The sequence below is a fragment of the Callospermophilus lateralis genome, unplaced genomic scaffold (genome assembly GCF_048772815.1).
Source record: "Callospermophilus lateralis isolate mCalLat2 unplaced genomic scaffold, mCalLat2.hap1 Scaffold_130, whole genome shotgun sequence".
In the NCBI taxonomy this organism is placed as follows: domain Eukaryota; kingdom Metazoa; phylum Chordata; class Mammalia; order Rodentia; family Sciuridae; genus Callospermophilus; species Callospermophilus lateralis.
In genome coordinates this window covers 3,031,279-3,046,218 of record NW_027512473.1, presented here as the reverse complement: position 1 = coordinate 3,046,218, position 14,940 = coordinate 3,031,279, and the positions used below count along the sequence as shown (strand labels likewise).

The following is a 14,940-nucleotide window of genomic DNA, read 5'->3' as shown; positions in this document are numbered from 1 at the left end:
CTTCACAGCTTTTGTGCAGATTGTGGCCTTAAATCTTAGCTGCAAATAACCTCTGACTCTGCAAGGGGACAGATTCATAGGAGGGACACATTTGCTAAAATGTGTTCCACTATGCACATGCTAAAATTTGCTCTGTCCTGTGTTGGTTCTGTTATTGGTATAGCTCTATCTCTGTCTGCATCACTGTTGGGTGTCTTGTCTCCCCAGAGGAGGTGCAGTAGCTATGTAACTCACTCAATTTCAGTGTCATACAGAGGATATTACATAGATCAACATAACATTATGTTTTCTGTGGGCTGCTACAAAACATGAAGGTCATTTGTGGATTAAATTCTTTCCAGAGGCAAAAATCTTTTAACTGATGTCTGGATGGCCACAAAGGCCAAATTCAACCCTCTCTTTCTACTGGATTTTCATTTTTCCAGCTGTGCTTGTATGTGTTAGATGACTGCTTTCTGATGACTTCAAGTGCATATGATTTTGTGTGTGTGTGTGTGTGTGTGTGTGTGTGTGTGTGTGTGTAGGTATCATACCAACCTTTCACATCCTCTCTGGTGCACATTAATGCAGTTCAGAAGTTATTTATTTCACTCCTTTTGATGATTCAAAAGTTATCCAGTTACGTGTTCACTTAAATCTCCCTAAGATGATACAGTAGAAGAGTCTGCTTAAATCTACAGATAGGTAAAGGTACATTCACCATCAGGAAACACCCAGGATCAAGGACAGCCAAGTTTGCTAGTGAGTTCACTGGGAGGATCGACTCCTAAAAAGGATTGCTCTGGGGCTCACAAATTTTAAAATAAAATTTTAAAATGCCATTGACTTGAGGTCAATAAAGAGTTGAAACACTTATCCCAAGACTCTGAGAGGAAGGGGTTGGTGATTAGCATTGGTCTGACATAATGAGTTTTCAATAAATTCTTTTGAAGTGAACAGAAAGTGAGGGCTTTAGTGGTTCTGCCTGGACTCTGCAAAAAAACATACTCATGTGGATGACAGCATAGAGGACAGTAGAGGACAGATGAGCACAGTGATTAGGATTCTGGATGTCATGTGAGTTGGACTTGTCCATCACTTGCTAGCTTAGACCATTAAGTTATTAAACTTCTCTGTTTCAATTTTCTCATTAAAAATGATTATTCGAAATGATCTTGATAATGCAATTTGTCTGGCACACAGAGTGGACATCCAGTAAATGCTAGATGTTATTAATAAGAGATGTCAGTTCAGCACTCAAGTGACTCATTCAAGATCACACACTGGTTGTCACTCAGCACTCACTCTGTTTTTCCTTTGCTGTTACAGTCAGCCGCCTGCTGGAGAGAATGTTTTTTCCAGTCTTCATCATGGGAACGTGTACGGCTTTACCCTGGTCAGGGAGGGCCAAGGGAATTTGCTGGGAGGACTATTGGGAGCGTTTCTTTCCGATTATGGTTTTGATCTTACATGGCCCTGAAGATCCATGGGCTAAAGACTTGGTTACCAACCTGTGGCATTATTGTGTAGCATATAACCTTTAGGATTTGGGACCTATGGATGGAAGTTAGGTCACTGGAGCTGGGCCCTTGTAGGGGGTCTTGGGACCCTCTTCTTTCTCTCTTTGCTTCCTGGCTACCATGAGGTAATTAGCTTTGCTTTACCATTTGCTCCCCACCCACAAACAAAGGAGCCACTGATCATGGACTGAAGTGAACCAAAATAAGTCTTCTCCCCATGTAGTTGTTTATCTCAGGTATTTTGGTTGTTTATCTCAGGGATAGAAAGCTATGACACTCCCTAACTAAATAATAGTAATAATAATATAATAATAATAATACAAAATTAAACATATACAGGGCAAGAGAGGTCATTCTTTTCTCTACCAGTTGTAGCTATTTCTGTGTGAAGGAAAGCCATGTTATGGCACCTTGCATGCATGACGGGAGGTAGCCCTGAGTGTTGATACACTAAGACAAGACACATGCACATCACTTCTATACTTAATGATGTTGTTACTCTAAGTGAGTCCTGGAACTACACAAACTCTGGGCTTCTAGTATACCAGATAATAAGTACCTTATTGTTTGAGTCACTTCCAGATTTGTTTCTTCTTGCTACAGACATTTTAATGAGTCTTAAAACTTGCTGGAACTCAAAATCTGGTCTTTGATTCCAAAGCCTCTTCCCTTTCCAGCAAAGCACTGCCACCTTAATATTTAGGCCCTTCACCACAAAGCCAAGGCCTATTTCTGTATTTTGGTATTGTGTGCATTTCTACTCAACCTCTAAGCTTTAGGGAAACCTGAGGGCTCGTTGTTTTCTTAATGCTCTCTGACCTTTCGCACCTCTGGATCTGTCCATTAGAATGCCATCTCTGCACTCCCCAGTCTCGATGGACATTGCACATGCCTTCTGAGAGTGCCTCCTCTTCTATGAATCTGTTCATTCTGATGCCTTTTTTTATTCTTCTCTGAAAGTTATAAACAACTTTCTCCTGGTTCATTCATACCTTTTCTTCCTCGGCTTGTAAAGATCTGTGTACACAATTTCTTCTCCACCACACTGGGAGCTTTTAGTGATTGGTACCAAGTCTCATTTCTCTTTTGTACCTTCACATCACATTTCTTTCTTTTTTTTGTATCCTGCCTTTTAACAGGGCTTACTACATGTTTACTGAATTAAATGCGCAGAATTTTAGAGTTGAAAGTTCTTTATTCTGAAAAAGCTCTTTATTTTCTGAGAATTATAGATGTTCTTATTCTTGATTTCATGACCTCTCTAGGATTCAGAAGATCAATGATATCATTGAAGTTAAATTCATTGTTTCATGTTCATAGATTTTATGCAATCAGATTCTTAAAAGATTCAAGGATCCCCAGAAGAATGAAAACCTAAGTTTAAACTGGAAAGTTGGATAAATACTTAGCCAAAGACACAATCTGGAACATGTATATTTTAAGAAAAATCCGTTGTGAATTTTCTTCTTTTCTCTAAAATTAGAGTGCAAAGAAATAAGTAAAAACAAATTTCTGAGTATCGAACACATTTTTATCCTACTTTTCCACCCTCAGGACAGATTATTACAAGTCTCTTCAAGCCCTTTATAATTCTTTGTCCCTATGTTTTCTTTTATTCACTCATATAAATGAATCCAACCAAAACTCTTGCAAGTTGCTGCAATAAGCAAAGAGGGTCGTCCTTTGAGTTGGGACAATGAAGAAACTTCTAGACCTGCTGGAAGCTGGTTGGAAAGCAATGGAGGAAGCCAGCCCCTGCACCAACCTGCTGATCAGTCAACTAGGCTCCCCTTGTTCACAGGTGGCAGATTGTGACCCACCCCCAAGAAGAGAGGAATTGTGAACATTAGCACAGTTGAGCTCTGTGGGGGTCTCCACAGGAGATGGAGGTTATCAAAAACACCCTAAGGACTGAGAGGAAAGAAACCAGACTGTTTTATAGAGTAGGATCCTGTCATTGTCATTACTCAGAATTTGGAGCTACTGACCTTCAGAATGAAAGAGATTTTAGGATCTTATAGCCCAAATGGCCCACAGTGAAGGAGGCTCAGGCACACTCTGTTTCCCTTAAGGTTTGTTTTCATAGTTGGAAACAGAGAGAGGGAGAATGCAAATCATTAATGACTCAAAAATTACGCATCCCCATTTTCTAAGATTTCTCTGAGATGGAGGTGAGATGAAGCAGAGAACAGTATCCAGACAAATCCGTATACTTGCCTCCTTTCTTTCCTTTTCCCAATGGGGTGAATTCTTTCATTTAGCAAAAAATTGGGAGAAAACATGTTTGTTCCCCCTCCCCAAGAAAAGAAGAGGAAATTCTTGTACTGCCGTTTAAAAATAAAATTTTTTTACAACAAGTTTGCTTCCCTACACTCTAGTACTTACAACAGAATATTTCTAAAATATACTGTATAGAATTGGGTTCCTAGGAGAGTGTTCCAAGGGCTCCTTAAATATTTGGGGTTTCATTTCTAAATCATTTTTTAAATTACTAATTAAAAATACAGTCATACTAAGAATTGCTACATGGCTAATAATTGGCATGATTGAGACTGCCTATTAATTTACAGTGCTGCCAAATTGATCCATTCAAACACATTCCAAGAAGGAATGGTTGCCCTGTGCCCTGCAATTTTGGTACAACAAAATGTTTTTCATTGACATTAGCAAATTTAATAGTGGAACACTCTGTTTTATCATCCACATGCTAATGTCTCTGTTTATCTCCAGGAATGCTTTTGTTTTGTAAGCCAGTACAGAAGGAGCTTGGGGCTAAAGGAGGGGAGGAGTAAACTGAAATTTCTTCTCACAGAGTCCTTTGTGAAGGTTTCTCACCCCCCACACAAACAGAAGGCCAGGGGCCAGAGGTGGTGGCATTATTCAGTTGGATTGTGAAAGACTGGGCAGAAAGGTGATAGTTCAGGAACCCAGGTTATGAAACCCTTGTTGGCACAGGGAGGAAGGCTTTGCTCAGTTCTTTGCAGACCCTACTATAGATTCCTCTACAGAACCTGGCCCTGGGTCTGGCACCCTCTCACCTGCCAAGGAATGGATGATTGGAGAATAGTGGCTTGTTGGGTGGGCACCAGCATTCTCTAAAAGAACGAAAGAATGGACCAAGTCAAGTTCCTCCCAGGAGCTTCTGCAATCCTTTTGCAGCAAGACGAGGGCAGATTTCCTGTGATGACAGTAGTGCTGAGACTGGTGTATTTTGGGGCAGGCACTTGAGACAAGTCACTGTGGAAAGTTCCACAAATAACTGGATGCTGAAGTCTTGGTACAATGGAGATGGAGGTTATCAAGGTATAGATATTTGGATTAAAGCTATTTAAAGATACTATCCTAGGGTTTGGGGAGGAACATGAAAATTCTTATCATTTGGTCACTGCTTATTGTTTTGAATCAGAAGTATTTGGGTACTATAATAAATGAAGACAAGATGGAAAAATGAATGAGAAGTGATGGCTACTCCAATTTGGGCAAGTGTATATTTGTTCATCTAAAAGCCTTGCTCTCATTGAATTTAAAATTTAGTTGTATATTGGGACTGGGGCTATAGCTCAATGGCAGAACCCTTGCCTAGCACATGAGAGGCGCTGGGTTCAATCCTCAACAGCACCATGTAAAATAAATAAATAAAATAAAATTATAAAAGAAATTAAATGGTATACACTTGAACTCATAAAATTGAAAATTGTCAATAGAATGAATGAAAATAAATTATCATTTAAGTACATACCACATTTCACTTAAAGAAACAGTTACTTTTTTTTAAGTCTCTAAAATATGCAAAACTATAGACAATAGGACCAGAAAAGGCAGGGAAAGGCAGCTTTCACTCTTTTCTACTTTAGGATTGTGATTTTTGGCTGTGGCCCCCTTAATAGGTGCTGATTCTGTTAAATAGCACAGCTAATGAATGCAATGGAAAAAAAAAAAACTAGGAAACAAACAGCAAAGCGGGTCTAACATGAGCATGCATCACTAACTTCCAGGAGTGAGGGAGTAGAAGAACACACACAGGCAGGAAAGGGGCACAGAAGGGAAGAGAGACCTAAAATAATCGATTGAAAACATAACTAAAGGTTAGCAGTTCCACCACCATTCTTACTCTGTTTCTGAAAACAGAAAGATTAAACAGATTGATTTGCACTGATATGCTTTGAAATGCCATAAAGGACACCTCTTCTGGCTCAGTATTGATAAACTGCCTGAGTGTATCACTGACATTTTAGTTTTCCTAGCCCAGCAAGAGGAGGCAGAGAACACATTTCCACCTTCCCGTTCACCCACCCTGGGAATTGCTTAAACAATTTCTGTGAGTGTGCGCAGGCAGTTCACACCATTAAATGCCCTGTTAAAGAATTTCTTCTCTGGGGTGCCTGTGAATTCCCTTGTCAGATGAATGGGAGACATGGCCTGTGACCAGCTGAACTTCATTATATAGTTTATTGCCATAAACTCTTGATAAGTGGCATATTGGGACTTGGGGTCCTGAGCAACTACCTAGAAATGCCTTATGCCCACACCCCACTTTCTTGGTAGGGGATTAATAGGCACATTCTGCAAAATTTTACTGAAGTGAAGCAGCAACATCCTTATGAAAATTCAAACAAACAGCCACCCTGCTGCCGCTGATCAGTGTTCCTGGGATGGCTGTGATTGAAATTTAGCACTTAGAGCAACTTAATTGGCATTCAAATCTGTTAAGCATATTCACCCCCACACACACAGGCATGCCATCTGTGTGTCCATAGGGTGCCCTGCACCTCAACTATGCTCACATTTTGCAAAAGAAGCAAGTTCCTAGAAGGAAGCCTGTGCTGGGGGTGAGGAGTAGGGTGATCCTAGAGGACAGGTCTGCAGGGATCTCTGTCCTCTTTGGATTACCATAGTTCTTCATTTCCTTGAGCTCATAACAAATCTAAGGTCACAGAGTTCCAGTTTGCTTGCTGTGAAAAGGAGTGTTAAGAATCTGCTCACTGATGCTCCTGTAAATCAAGCACTGTGGCAGCAGAGTGGAACTTCAAGGATTCAGCACTCTTGGGCAGCTTGCTGCCTCAGAACTCAAAGTTAGAATGCTCTGTGCTCACATTGGCTAGAACTGATCTCTTGGCATTCACAGGGAATCTGGAAATGGATGTCAACATTTTTCTGCTGAGTTGGGAACAGAAGGACTGGGCCAAAAGTCCTAGGTTATGAGTTCCTGGAGGGAAATATGAAGCTCAAGGAAAACCAAGTAGACCCAGTGTGTTCTTGTCTTTCATCAGATTGAGCAGGATGGTCAGGAGCAGGCTGCTGTGTTCAGTCTCCCCATGTGTCCTGGGCCTCCTATATTTAACCAGGTGGACTCTGATCATTGCTGCAGGCACCAAAAGAAGCCACTTTCTCAAGCTGCCCTGATGTTGATTGGTACTGAGAGGGGTTGGTGAACTGTCCGCCAAGTCCCCTATTCCCAGATGAGCATGTCCTTTCCTAATTGGGTCACACACTCTCAGGCTTCATTGTATTTCTTTGGCATCAGGAAAAATCTGGACTCAATAAATATTTCTTCAGTTTTGAAGGGATAGATTAAAGAGTTTCACTTCATTTGAGTGAGGTCAAAAATAAAGATGGGTTAAAACAAAATCAGAGGATGATCTGCAGTGAACCTAATGAAGCTTAGCTTCTGATGTCTCTGTTTCTCAACTTCCTTCCCAGGACTTTTTGCTAAGTTTTGATTTTATATTCTTTTTCTCATGGAGGCTTCTCACCCACAAATGCTGTAAGTCTAACAATCACATAAAACTTAGACTTGCTCCGGTTAAATTGCTGCTGAATGGCCCTTCTGTAATATTTAGTTCCTTATATCCAATGATTTTCTCCAAAATTGGGAAGTTAGAAGAAATAAAGTCAAACTCACAAAGAAAGAGAAAGGTAAAGAACTAACATTTCAAAACTCCATGTATATTTACATATAATTTGCCTTTATTACCTAATTTAACTGCTTATAGTAACCTTTTATGGGAGATAATATCACCTTCCACCTGGGTAAATAGGTGGGGACATCCAGGTTCAGAGAAGTAAAACAACATTTCTAGGTAGCCCAGCTAAGAAGGCTATGAACTGCCTTATTGATTTTCCTTACTCCCAACCATCCGCTCAGAGGTTACCTTGTGGGGTGTATATTTGACAGTTTCTCCAGCCTTTCCCAAAGAAAGTATTCAATCCACCAGGGTAAGAAACGCCAGAAATGCTTGGAGTGGCAGAGTGATTTGCTGCAGAGTGACAGGGAGAAAGGTGGGGAGGGGATCTGGCCTCAACTCTTAGGAAAGTGCAAGGTGAGCTAACCCCCAGTGAGTGTGGCAAATGCTGTAACAATTCATGCAATTTTGTTAAGCACCCATGAAAGGAATCCTAAGCCTTCCCTTGGGCCATTTCAGTTCTAAGAAATTGTAATTATTTGAGACTAATCATGATTTCCTCTTTTGCCTTCAGGTGATTCTCATTTTGACAAAGCTCTATGACTATAACCTGGGAAGCATCACAGAGAGCTCACTTTGGAGGTACGTAGATTAATCCAGCCAATAATTACTGTTATTTAAGCATGATGCTGGCTATTGCTGTCTCTCACTCTCTACTACTGTTTCCTGGTGGGAAGATTCCTGGTTCTATGCATCCCTGCTTCCTGTCTTCTTTCTCTGTTGTCCTTAACAATGGGTTGGCCTTTGTCTCCAGGCAAGCCAGAGAATTACCTTCTCCTCAGACCTCCTTTCTTGTTCCAGCATATATTTTTGTTAGACTCTTTAGGTTGTGTTTATGTACTCGGTTTCCATCGTCCTTACTTATCTTAGCACTTACGGAACAAAGGGGAGAGAGAGGTGTCTTTGCATAAGGGAGCAGCACAACCTTTGTGTGCGGAAGCCGAGCTCCCTACCTGTGAGGTGCTTTCACAGCTTGCCTTCCACGGTCCTGCAGCTCACTAGCAGTGTGCAGGTACACACACACACACACATACACACCCCTCCTTACATCTGGGACTCACACTCTATAGCCTCTCACATATACATGTAAATAATACTGTTGCCAATGGATGGGCACAAATACTTTAGGGACAGATTAACTCAGTAACTTGTTGACTATGAGGACAATTTTGTAGTAGGGCTATTGAGGGTCTGAAACTAGAAATAGAAAATGCCTTCAAAACAAATACATTTTATTTCTTAAACAAAACAAAACAAAACAAAAACCTAAGCATTTCTCACTCCTGATTGGCTCTTCCTGCCATCCTGTGCCAGGTGCCCACATCTTAACCCATCTTGGGAGTCAAAGAATGCTGCTTCATATTGGTTAGTCCTGGAACACCTGATATATCTTAGAGTCAAGGGTAGGATGATGATAACCTTAGGGATAATCTTCAGTGATGTCTCTGAAACTGTGGACAGTTTTGCAGGAGCCTCAATAAAAATGTGATTCTTCAGTGTATTAAGCACCTAGCACCTACCATATGGTTCATATTCAGTAAGTCTTGATCAGAATCTTTGCAACTCAGTAAGCTTGTGTTTCCTTGATGGGTTTCGCTAATGTATGTACATATGTAAGAATAAAAGCCATCTTTTTTCAACAGCACATCTGCCTGATACAGTGTAGTTTGATAAGCAGTTAAAAGATAAGCAGTTTTGATTCACGAGAACAGAAGTTTTAGCAGCGTTAACTCTAGCCGTGCAGTGGGAAGGGCACTCAGATGTGCTTGAGGAGCAGGTTGTCCTAGACCATGGAGCTCAGGTTCAGTGTGCTTCTTTCTCTCTAATGAGGCACAGGAAGAACGTATTTTCCAATTTTTGATGAGAGGGTGAAGGATAAAAATAATCACATCACAGTCCAATACTAGTAAGTGTCCCATCTGAGAGAGCAACCTCAGGGGCCGAAGCTTGGGAAAGTGTGGCAAGAATGGCCTGTGGGTATTTCCATCTGTATGTGTATATATATATATATATATATATATATATATATATATATATATATATATATATTATACCTGAAATATATATATATATATTATACCTGAAATATATATATTATACCTGAAATATATATATATATATATATATATATATATATATATATATATAAAATACCTGAAATATATATATGTATATATATTATACCTGAAATATATATATATAATACCTGAAATATATATATATAATGCCTGAAATATATATATATATATTATACCTGAAATATATATATATAATACCTGAAATATATATATATATTATACCTGAAAATATTTAATGTTTTTCTTTGATACCCATAATTGTTATTGGCTGTGCATGTCATATATTGAAAATAGCTATTGTGGATGCTCTGTGCTATTAGCATCTGGACATTTTGTTACTTTAATAGGAAGAGAACACACTTAAGAGGTCATTTAGAAAAGAGAAGAGAGAATTAAAAAAAAAAAACATGTTTAATACTTCACCCAGGCTTTGAAAGGACTCACAATTCTGAGCAGCTCACGATACCCAATACCTGTATCAGTGTTTAGGGAACCTTGAAGGAGGTGTTAATTCAGTGGAAAAGTGCAGTAATGCTGGGTGGATGGAGGATGAACATCAGGAAGACAGAGCCCCATGTTTCTGAGTTTAGTTAAGCCATGCCTGAGGGAAACTAGATAACCAAGTGTGGAAAATTTCTCTCCTGCAACAGCTCTTCCTTTCTATGTAGAAATCTAGCCTATGCAAAAATTTGAAGCCATGTGACCACCCCAGAGCAGGTTTTACACATCCTTGTGGCACCCATGACACTGAGCACAGGACCTACCATATAGATGATGCTCAGTTTGTTTCTGAGCTGACTGGTAAACTCAAAAAATTTTATCTCTATTATGTGATCATCCATATATAATTTCCATGTTTCATCCATTTATTCAACAAAAATGTATTGATTGACTCCTTTATTGCATTGGATTATTCTGGTAGAGGGAGGGGGAGGTGAGTGTGTCCATGAATTAATAGCACAGGGGCTCTTTCTTCGAAGGTTCATTTATGGAGGGGGACAGAAATCTGCAGACACTTAAGGTGAGAGAGAAATACACTTGCATGTAACCCCTCTTATTTAGTTCTACTGAATAAGGGACTTAAGCACCACCCAGAAGTGCCAGATCCCAGAAATAGATCATTCTAACACAAATAGACAAGTTGTCACACAACCATAAGTGCTGGAATAAAGAGAACTAGTGTCACTTTTTATCTTTGCTTGTGCATATTTTCTCCTTTCAACCAGCCTTTAAGTCCTTAACTCAGCACCTTGCTAGTTTAATCAAAGTAGTGATGATGCTGATGGTAATGGTAATAGTGACAACAATTAGAAATAAAGAAAATTTATTGAGTGTTCACTATGTTTCAGGCATTGTGTTTAGTGATAGACATGTGTTATTACAACTTCTTAATTAATTTTTAGGGTGTGCCGAAGGTCACGTACTTAGTAAGTACCAGCCCATAAACCTGCCAACAGACATGTTAGGAAATTGCATACATTCATTGCTTGTCTTCTGGTTGATCTTTCTCTACTCACTCCTCCCAATGTGTGTGTGTGTGTGTGTGTGTGTGTGTGTGTGTGTGTAATATATATATATATATATATATATATATATATATATATATATACATATGTATAAGTCTATATATGTATAAGTCTATATATGTATATATACACATACACAAACACAGACACGTGTACATATACATATATAGAGACTGTAGTATTCTGATCAGCATTTTCCCTACTACTGAAAAATTCTGAGAAATTGCTTCTAATCTAAAAGGTAGATACAAGCACTTTTTAATTGAAGCCTAGTCTTTGAAAATTTTGTCAGCTGAATAGTCAAAAGCAAGCAAGTGACAACCGCCCTTGGGGTGTTAGCATAGGCCAGAGGCCAAGAGACATTTGACCTGGTTCTCCATGACCTAGGGCTTTAACCCTCTCTGGATCTAGAAGCCAGGGATGCCAGGACCCAGATGACTGTGCAGCAAATTAATGAGCTTTTGCTCCCAGCTTGTCTGGTCTTTGATTACACCTTAATCCTGGAGCAAGTGGTTGACTTTGTTTTGCATTGTGGAGTCAAGCTGGGAGGAGAGGTAGGATCCCTTTCAGAACAATTAACTGCACCAGCTCCACTATAGGGTAGATTAAGCTTTGAGATTTGTGGAGCACTGTGGTGTTACCATTTTGAAGCAAGATAAGCTTAAAGGTTGAGATAAATAAAATGTCAAAATCTAGATACAGTATCTCTGACAAGAAATATATTCATCTTCTCTCCCTCTTGTACTCATGTAATCAGCTGCTGAGAGAGGTTTAGCTGGTGAGAAAACCCTAGGGAACTCTGGGAGGTGAAAGCTCACTCTCTTAAAGGGGCACACACCCACCAGCCTGAAACATTGACTACCTTGGCTGACTTGTCAAATTCAGTGTCCCATTTTCAGATTCACACCAAATACAAACAAGATTCCCACTGGATCTCAAAAACTCTGCACATCTCAAGCAGCAAATTCTGCTTTGCTGATACAAAGGAACATATGGTTAGAGTAGAGAATGGGTAAGGCTTTTTCAATGATTCTGCACTGGTTCCAGGCACTGTTTTTCATTTTCCCAGGAGACACATAGTGATTATCAAGAGAAGTTCCCTAGTGGTGTGTGAGGAGACAATGCCCCATGCCACAGGGTGCTCCAAGCAGCAGGGAAGTCTGCATTGTTCAGAAATCTTCTGGGGCTCAGGCTGAAGCAAGCTGATCTGAAGATCGTGAGCTTTCCCAGCCTGATGTCCATTACCTGGAAGCCTCTTCTGGAAGCCTCTTTTCTCTTCCTTCTCTATGTCTCAGGGAAGAGCCATGGTCTGCCTGGGTCAGATTGTCCGTGCCAGCAGTGAAGAATATTTTTCTCAAAATTCGGTTTTCATTCAGCTGTAAACATAAGGCTGTTGGACAGAAATACACACCCTGAAAATGTTGTGCGTGATAATTTTCCTGCAAGAGCACTCTTCGTGTTACAGGAACCCAATGGCACTGTGCATATCCATGATTGCAAACATTTGGCACCTCCCCCAGGTCGGCAGGAGACAGCCAAGCTCCACACAAGGTCAGGAGCAACTTGCCTTGTGTTCCTTTGCATTATGGATTCTACTGAATTTTGCAACTCCCACTCGTATCCGTTTTCTGTGTCACATGGACCTGCTTTTGGTTTCTGCACTTAAATATACATTTATTTTATTAAACCTTATTTTTTTACACAAAAATAACTTATACTCATTATAATATCAAAAAATGCTAAGATGAATAAAAACAGTGCTAGTAGTTTCTTACTTCCCACCCAGATCCAGCTTTCCTGAGGTCAGTGGTATTAATAGTTCAGGGTGATTCTGTTCATATCTTTAGAGCTGAGGTAAAAAATGCCAATAGATATATACATTTTATGGCAATGAGTTTTTGTGTATGTGTTTGTGAAGGAAAATAGGAGTATACTATTCACTGGTCTCTGACAACCTGCTTTATTTTACTTACAGTGAGTCCTGGCTGTTTGTCTAGGTGAAAATATTTTTTTAAAATTGGATTAGGGTGATAAGGGGCCCATAGAGTGGAATTACATGTGGAGTTAAACCACTGCATGCCTGATTAGCCTTATGCAATGCTTCTTATGTGCTAGGAAGTATTCTGTTTTTTTTTTTTTTTAATTTATTCCAAGAACCGTATAAAATGGGCTTTATTAGTATTTCCAGTTTTCAGATGAGAAAAATAAGGCTTGGAACTATTAGGCAACATGCGCAGTGGTAATGCAGCCAGGTAAACAGCAGAACTGGCTCCTGACTTCCTTTTTCTTCATGCCTGTGCTACATTGCCTCTTGCTTAACCCTTGTAATGAATCTTTAGTCCCTTTCCTCAGTTTTTGCTAATATATACACTACTTATCAATGACATATTTTTAAACATGTCCCTCAATTTTGGTAACTATCTCTGTAAAATACTATAGAATGCTAAAGATGATGTTGCTGTATCAAAATATGCATATATATAAGGTAGATTGATGCTTGAGGTTACATTACAGGGAGGTTCAAACAACATACCAACAAGCAATAACATGTTTCAAATAGCCCCAGACTTTGACCAGGACCAAATAATTTCAGTACTTATTTTTATCAGTGTTTTGGGCAAAAACCAAGTCTTGATCTCAGTGTGTTTTAATGGATATTTCCCTGATCACTAGTGATAGGGAGTATCTTCTGGGCTCTGCCACCGTGTACCACCCTCCTGCCCTCATCCCACCCTCTAGGCAAAGGTGTAATTGTTTCTCCTGAATCCTGCAGTGCCTTATGTATCTTTGTCTTCTAATGGTTATCAGATGCAGATTTATTTAGTTCAATTCACAGACATCTACTAGACCCTTCTCTATGGCAGGTACTGTACTAGTTGTCAGTGGAAATAAATTTGTGAATAAGAAACTGTTCCTGCTGGACGCTGTGGTGCATACCTGTAATCCCATGGCTCCAGAGGCTGAAACAGGAGGATAGTGAGTTCAAATCCAGTCTCAGCAATGGTGAGGTGCTAAGCGACTCAGTGAGACCCTGTCTCTAAATAAAATACAAAAATAGGGATGGGGATGTAGCTTAGTGTTTGAGTGCCCCTGACTTCAATACCTGGTACCAAAAACAACAAAATAAATAAAGAAAGAAACAAACAAAAAACCCTGCTCCTTTCCTACAGAAACTCAAAATCTAGTGAAGGGCAGACACTTAGTGAATAATTACAGAAGTGTGGTAAATGCAATGTAAAAGTCACATGCGATTTATTGACATGTTTCTCTGATCCCATGCTAGCCTGCAAATGCAGACTGTGGCCATATCTTGGTAGATGTGTTGTTATGGTTTCATACCCTTTGTTTTTTATGTGCTCTAACCCAAAGTAGCACCTAGCTTCATGTTAAGTATCATTACATTCCTTTTGCTTTGAAAAAATATATTAAGGCATTATTTAAGGTTGCTGAAATCCAGGTTTGGGTATATCTTGTTTACATCCTAAACTTTTAACCTACCACTTTACATGTAGGAGATACGGTTTTGAATAATGTGTTACACGATTTGGAGAAATGCAGTCTCCTTGCTCTCCCTGAGGAAGACCATGACCAGTGCCAAGCAGGAAAAGCCTAGTCAGAGAATCTGGTTATGTTCATAGAGCCCTGGGCATGCTTGTCATCCTCCTTGATTTTAACAGGATCTTACTGCACACCACATGAAGGCTGTTTCTACAAGGATCTCGCTGTGTTTTGCCCAAAGATGCTACAGTCTTTCCAGAAGATCTGTGAGACTGTGAGAGCCTGGCCTCAGCTTCTGTATTTGCACTCCTTATCTGCCTCAGTGTTTGGCACTCTGCTGAGCTCTCTATTCTCCTTTAAGCAAATAATGGATGAA

At 39.8% G+C, this 14,940-nt stretch overlaps 1 protein-coding gene across 1 annotated transcript in view; it reads left to right on the top strand.

Annotated features, from left to right (window-relative positions):
* Window positions 1-14,940, top strand: part of LOC143640177 (VPS10 domain-containing receptor SorCS1-like) — a 130,726-nt gene that overhangs the window by 53,628 nt on the left and 62,158 nt on the right. Inside the window, 1 exon segment of the mRNA XM_077108075.1 lies at window positions 7,977-8,044. Coding sequence (XP_076964190.1) covers window positions 7,977-8,044 — 68 coding nt within the window.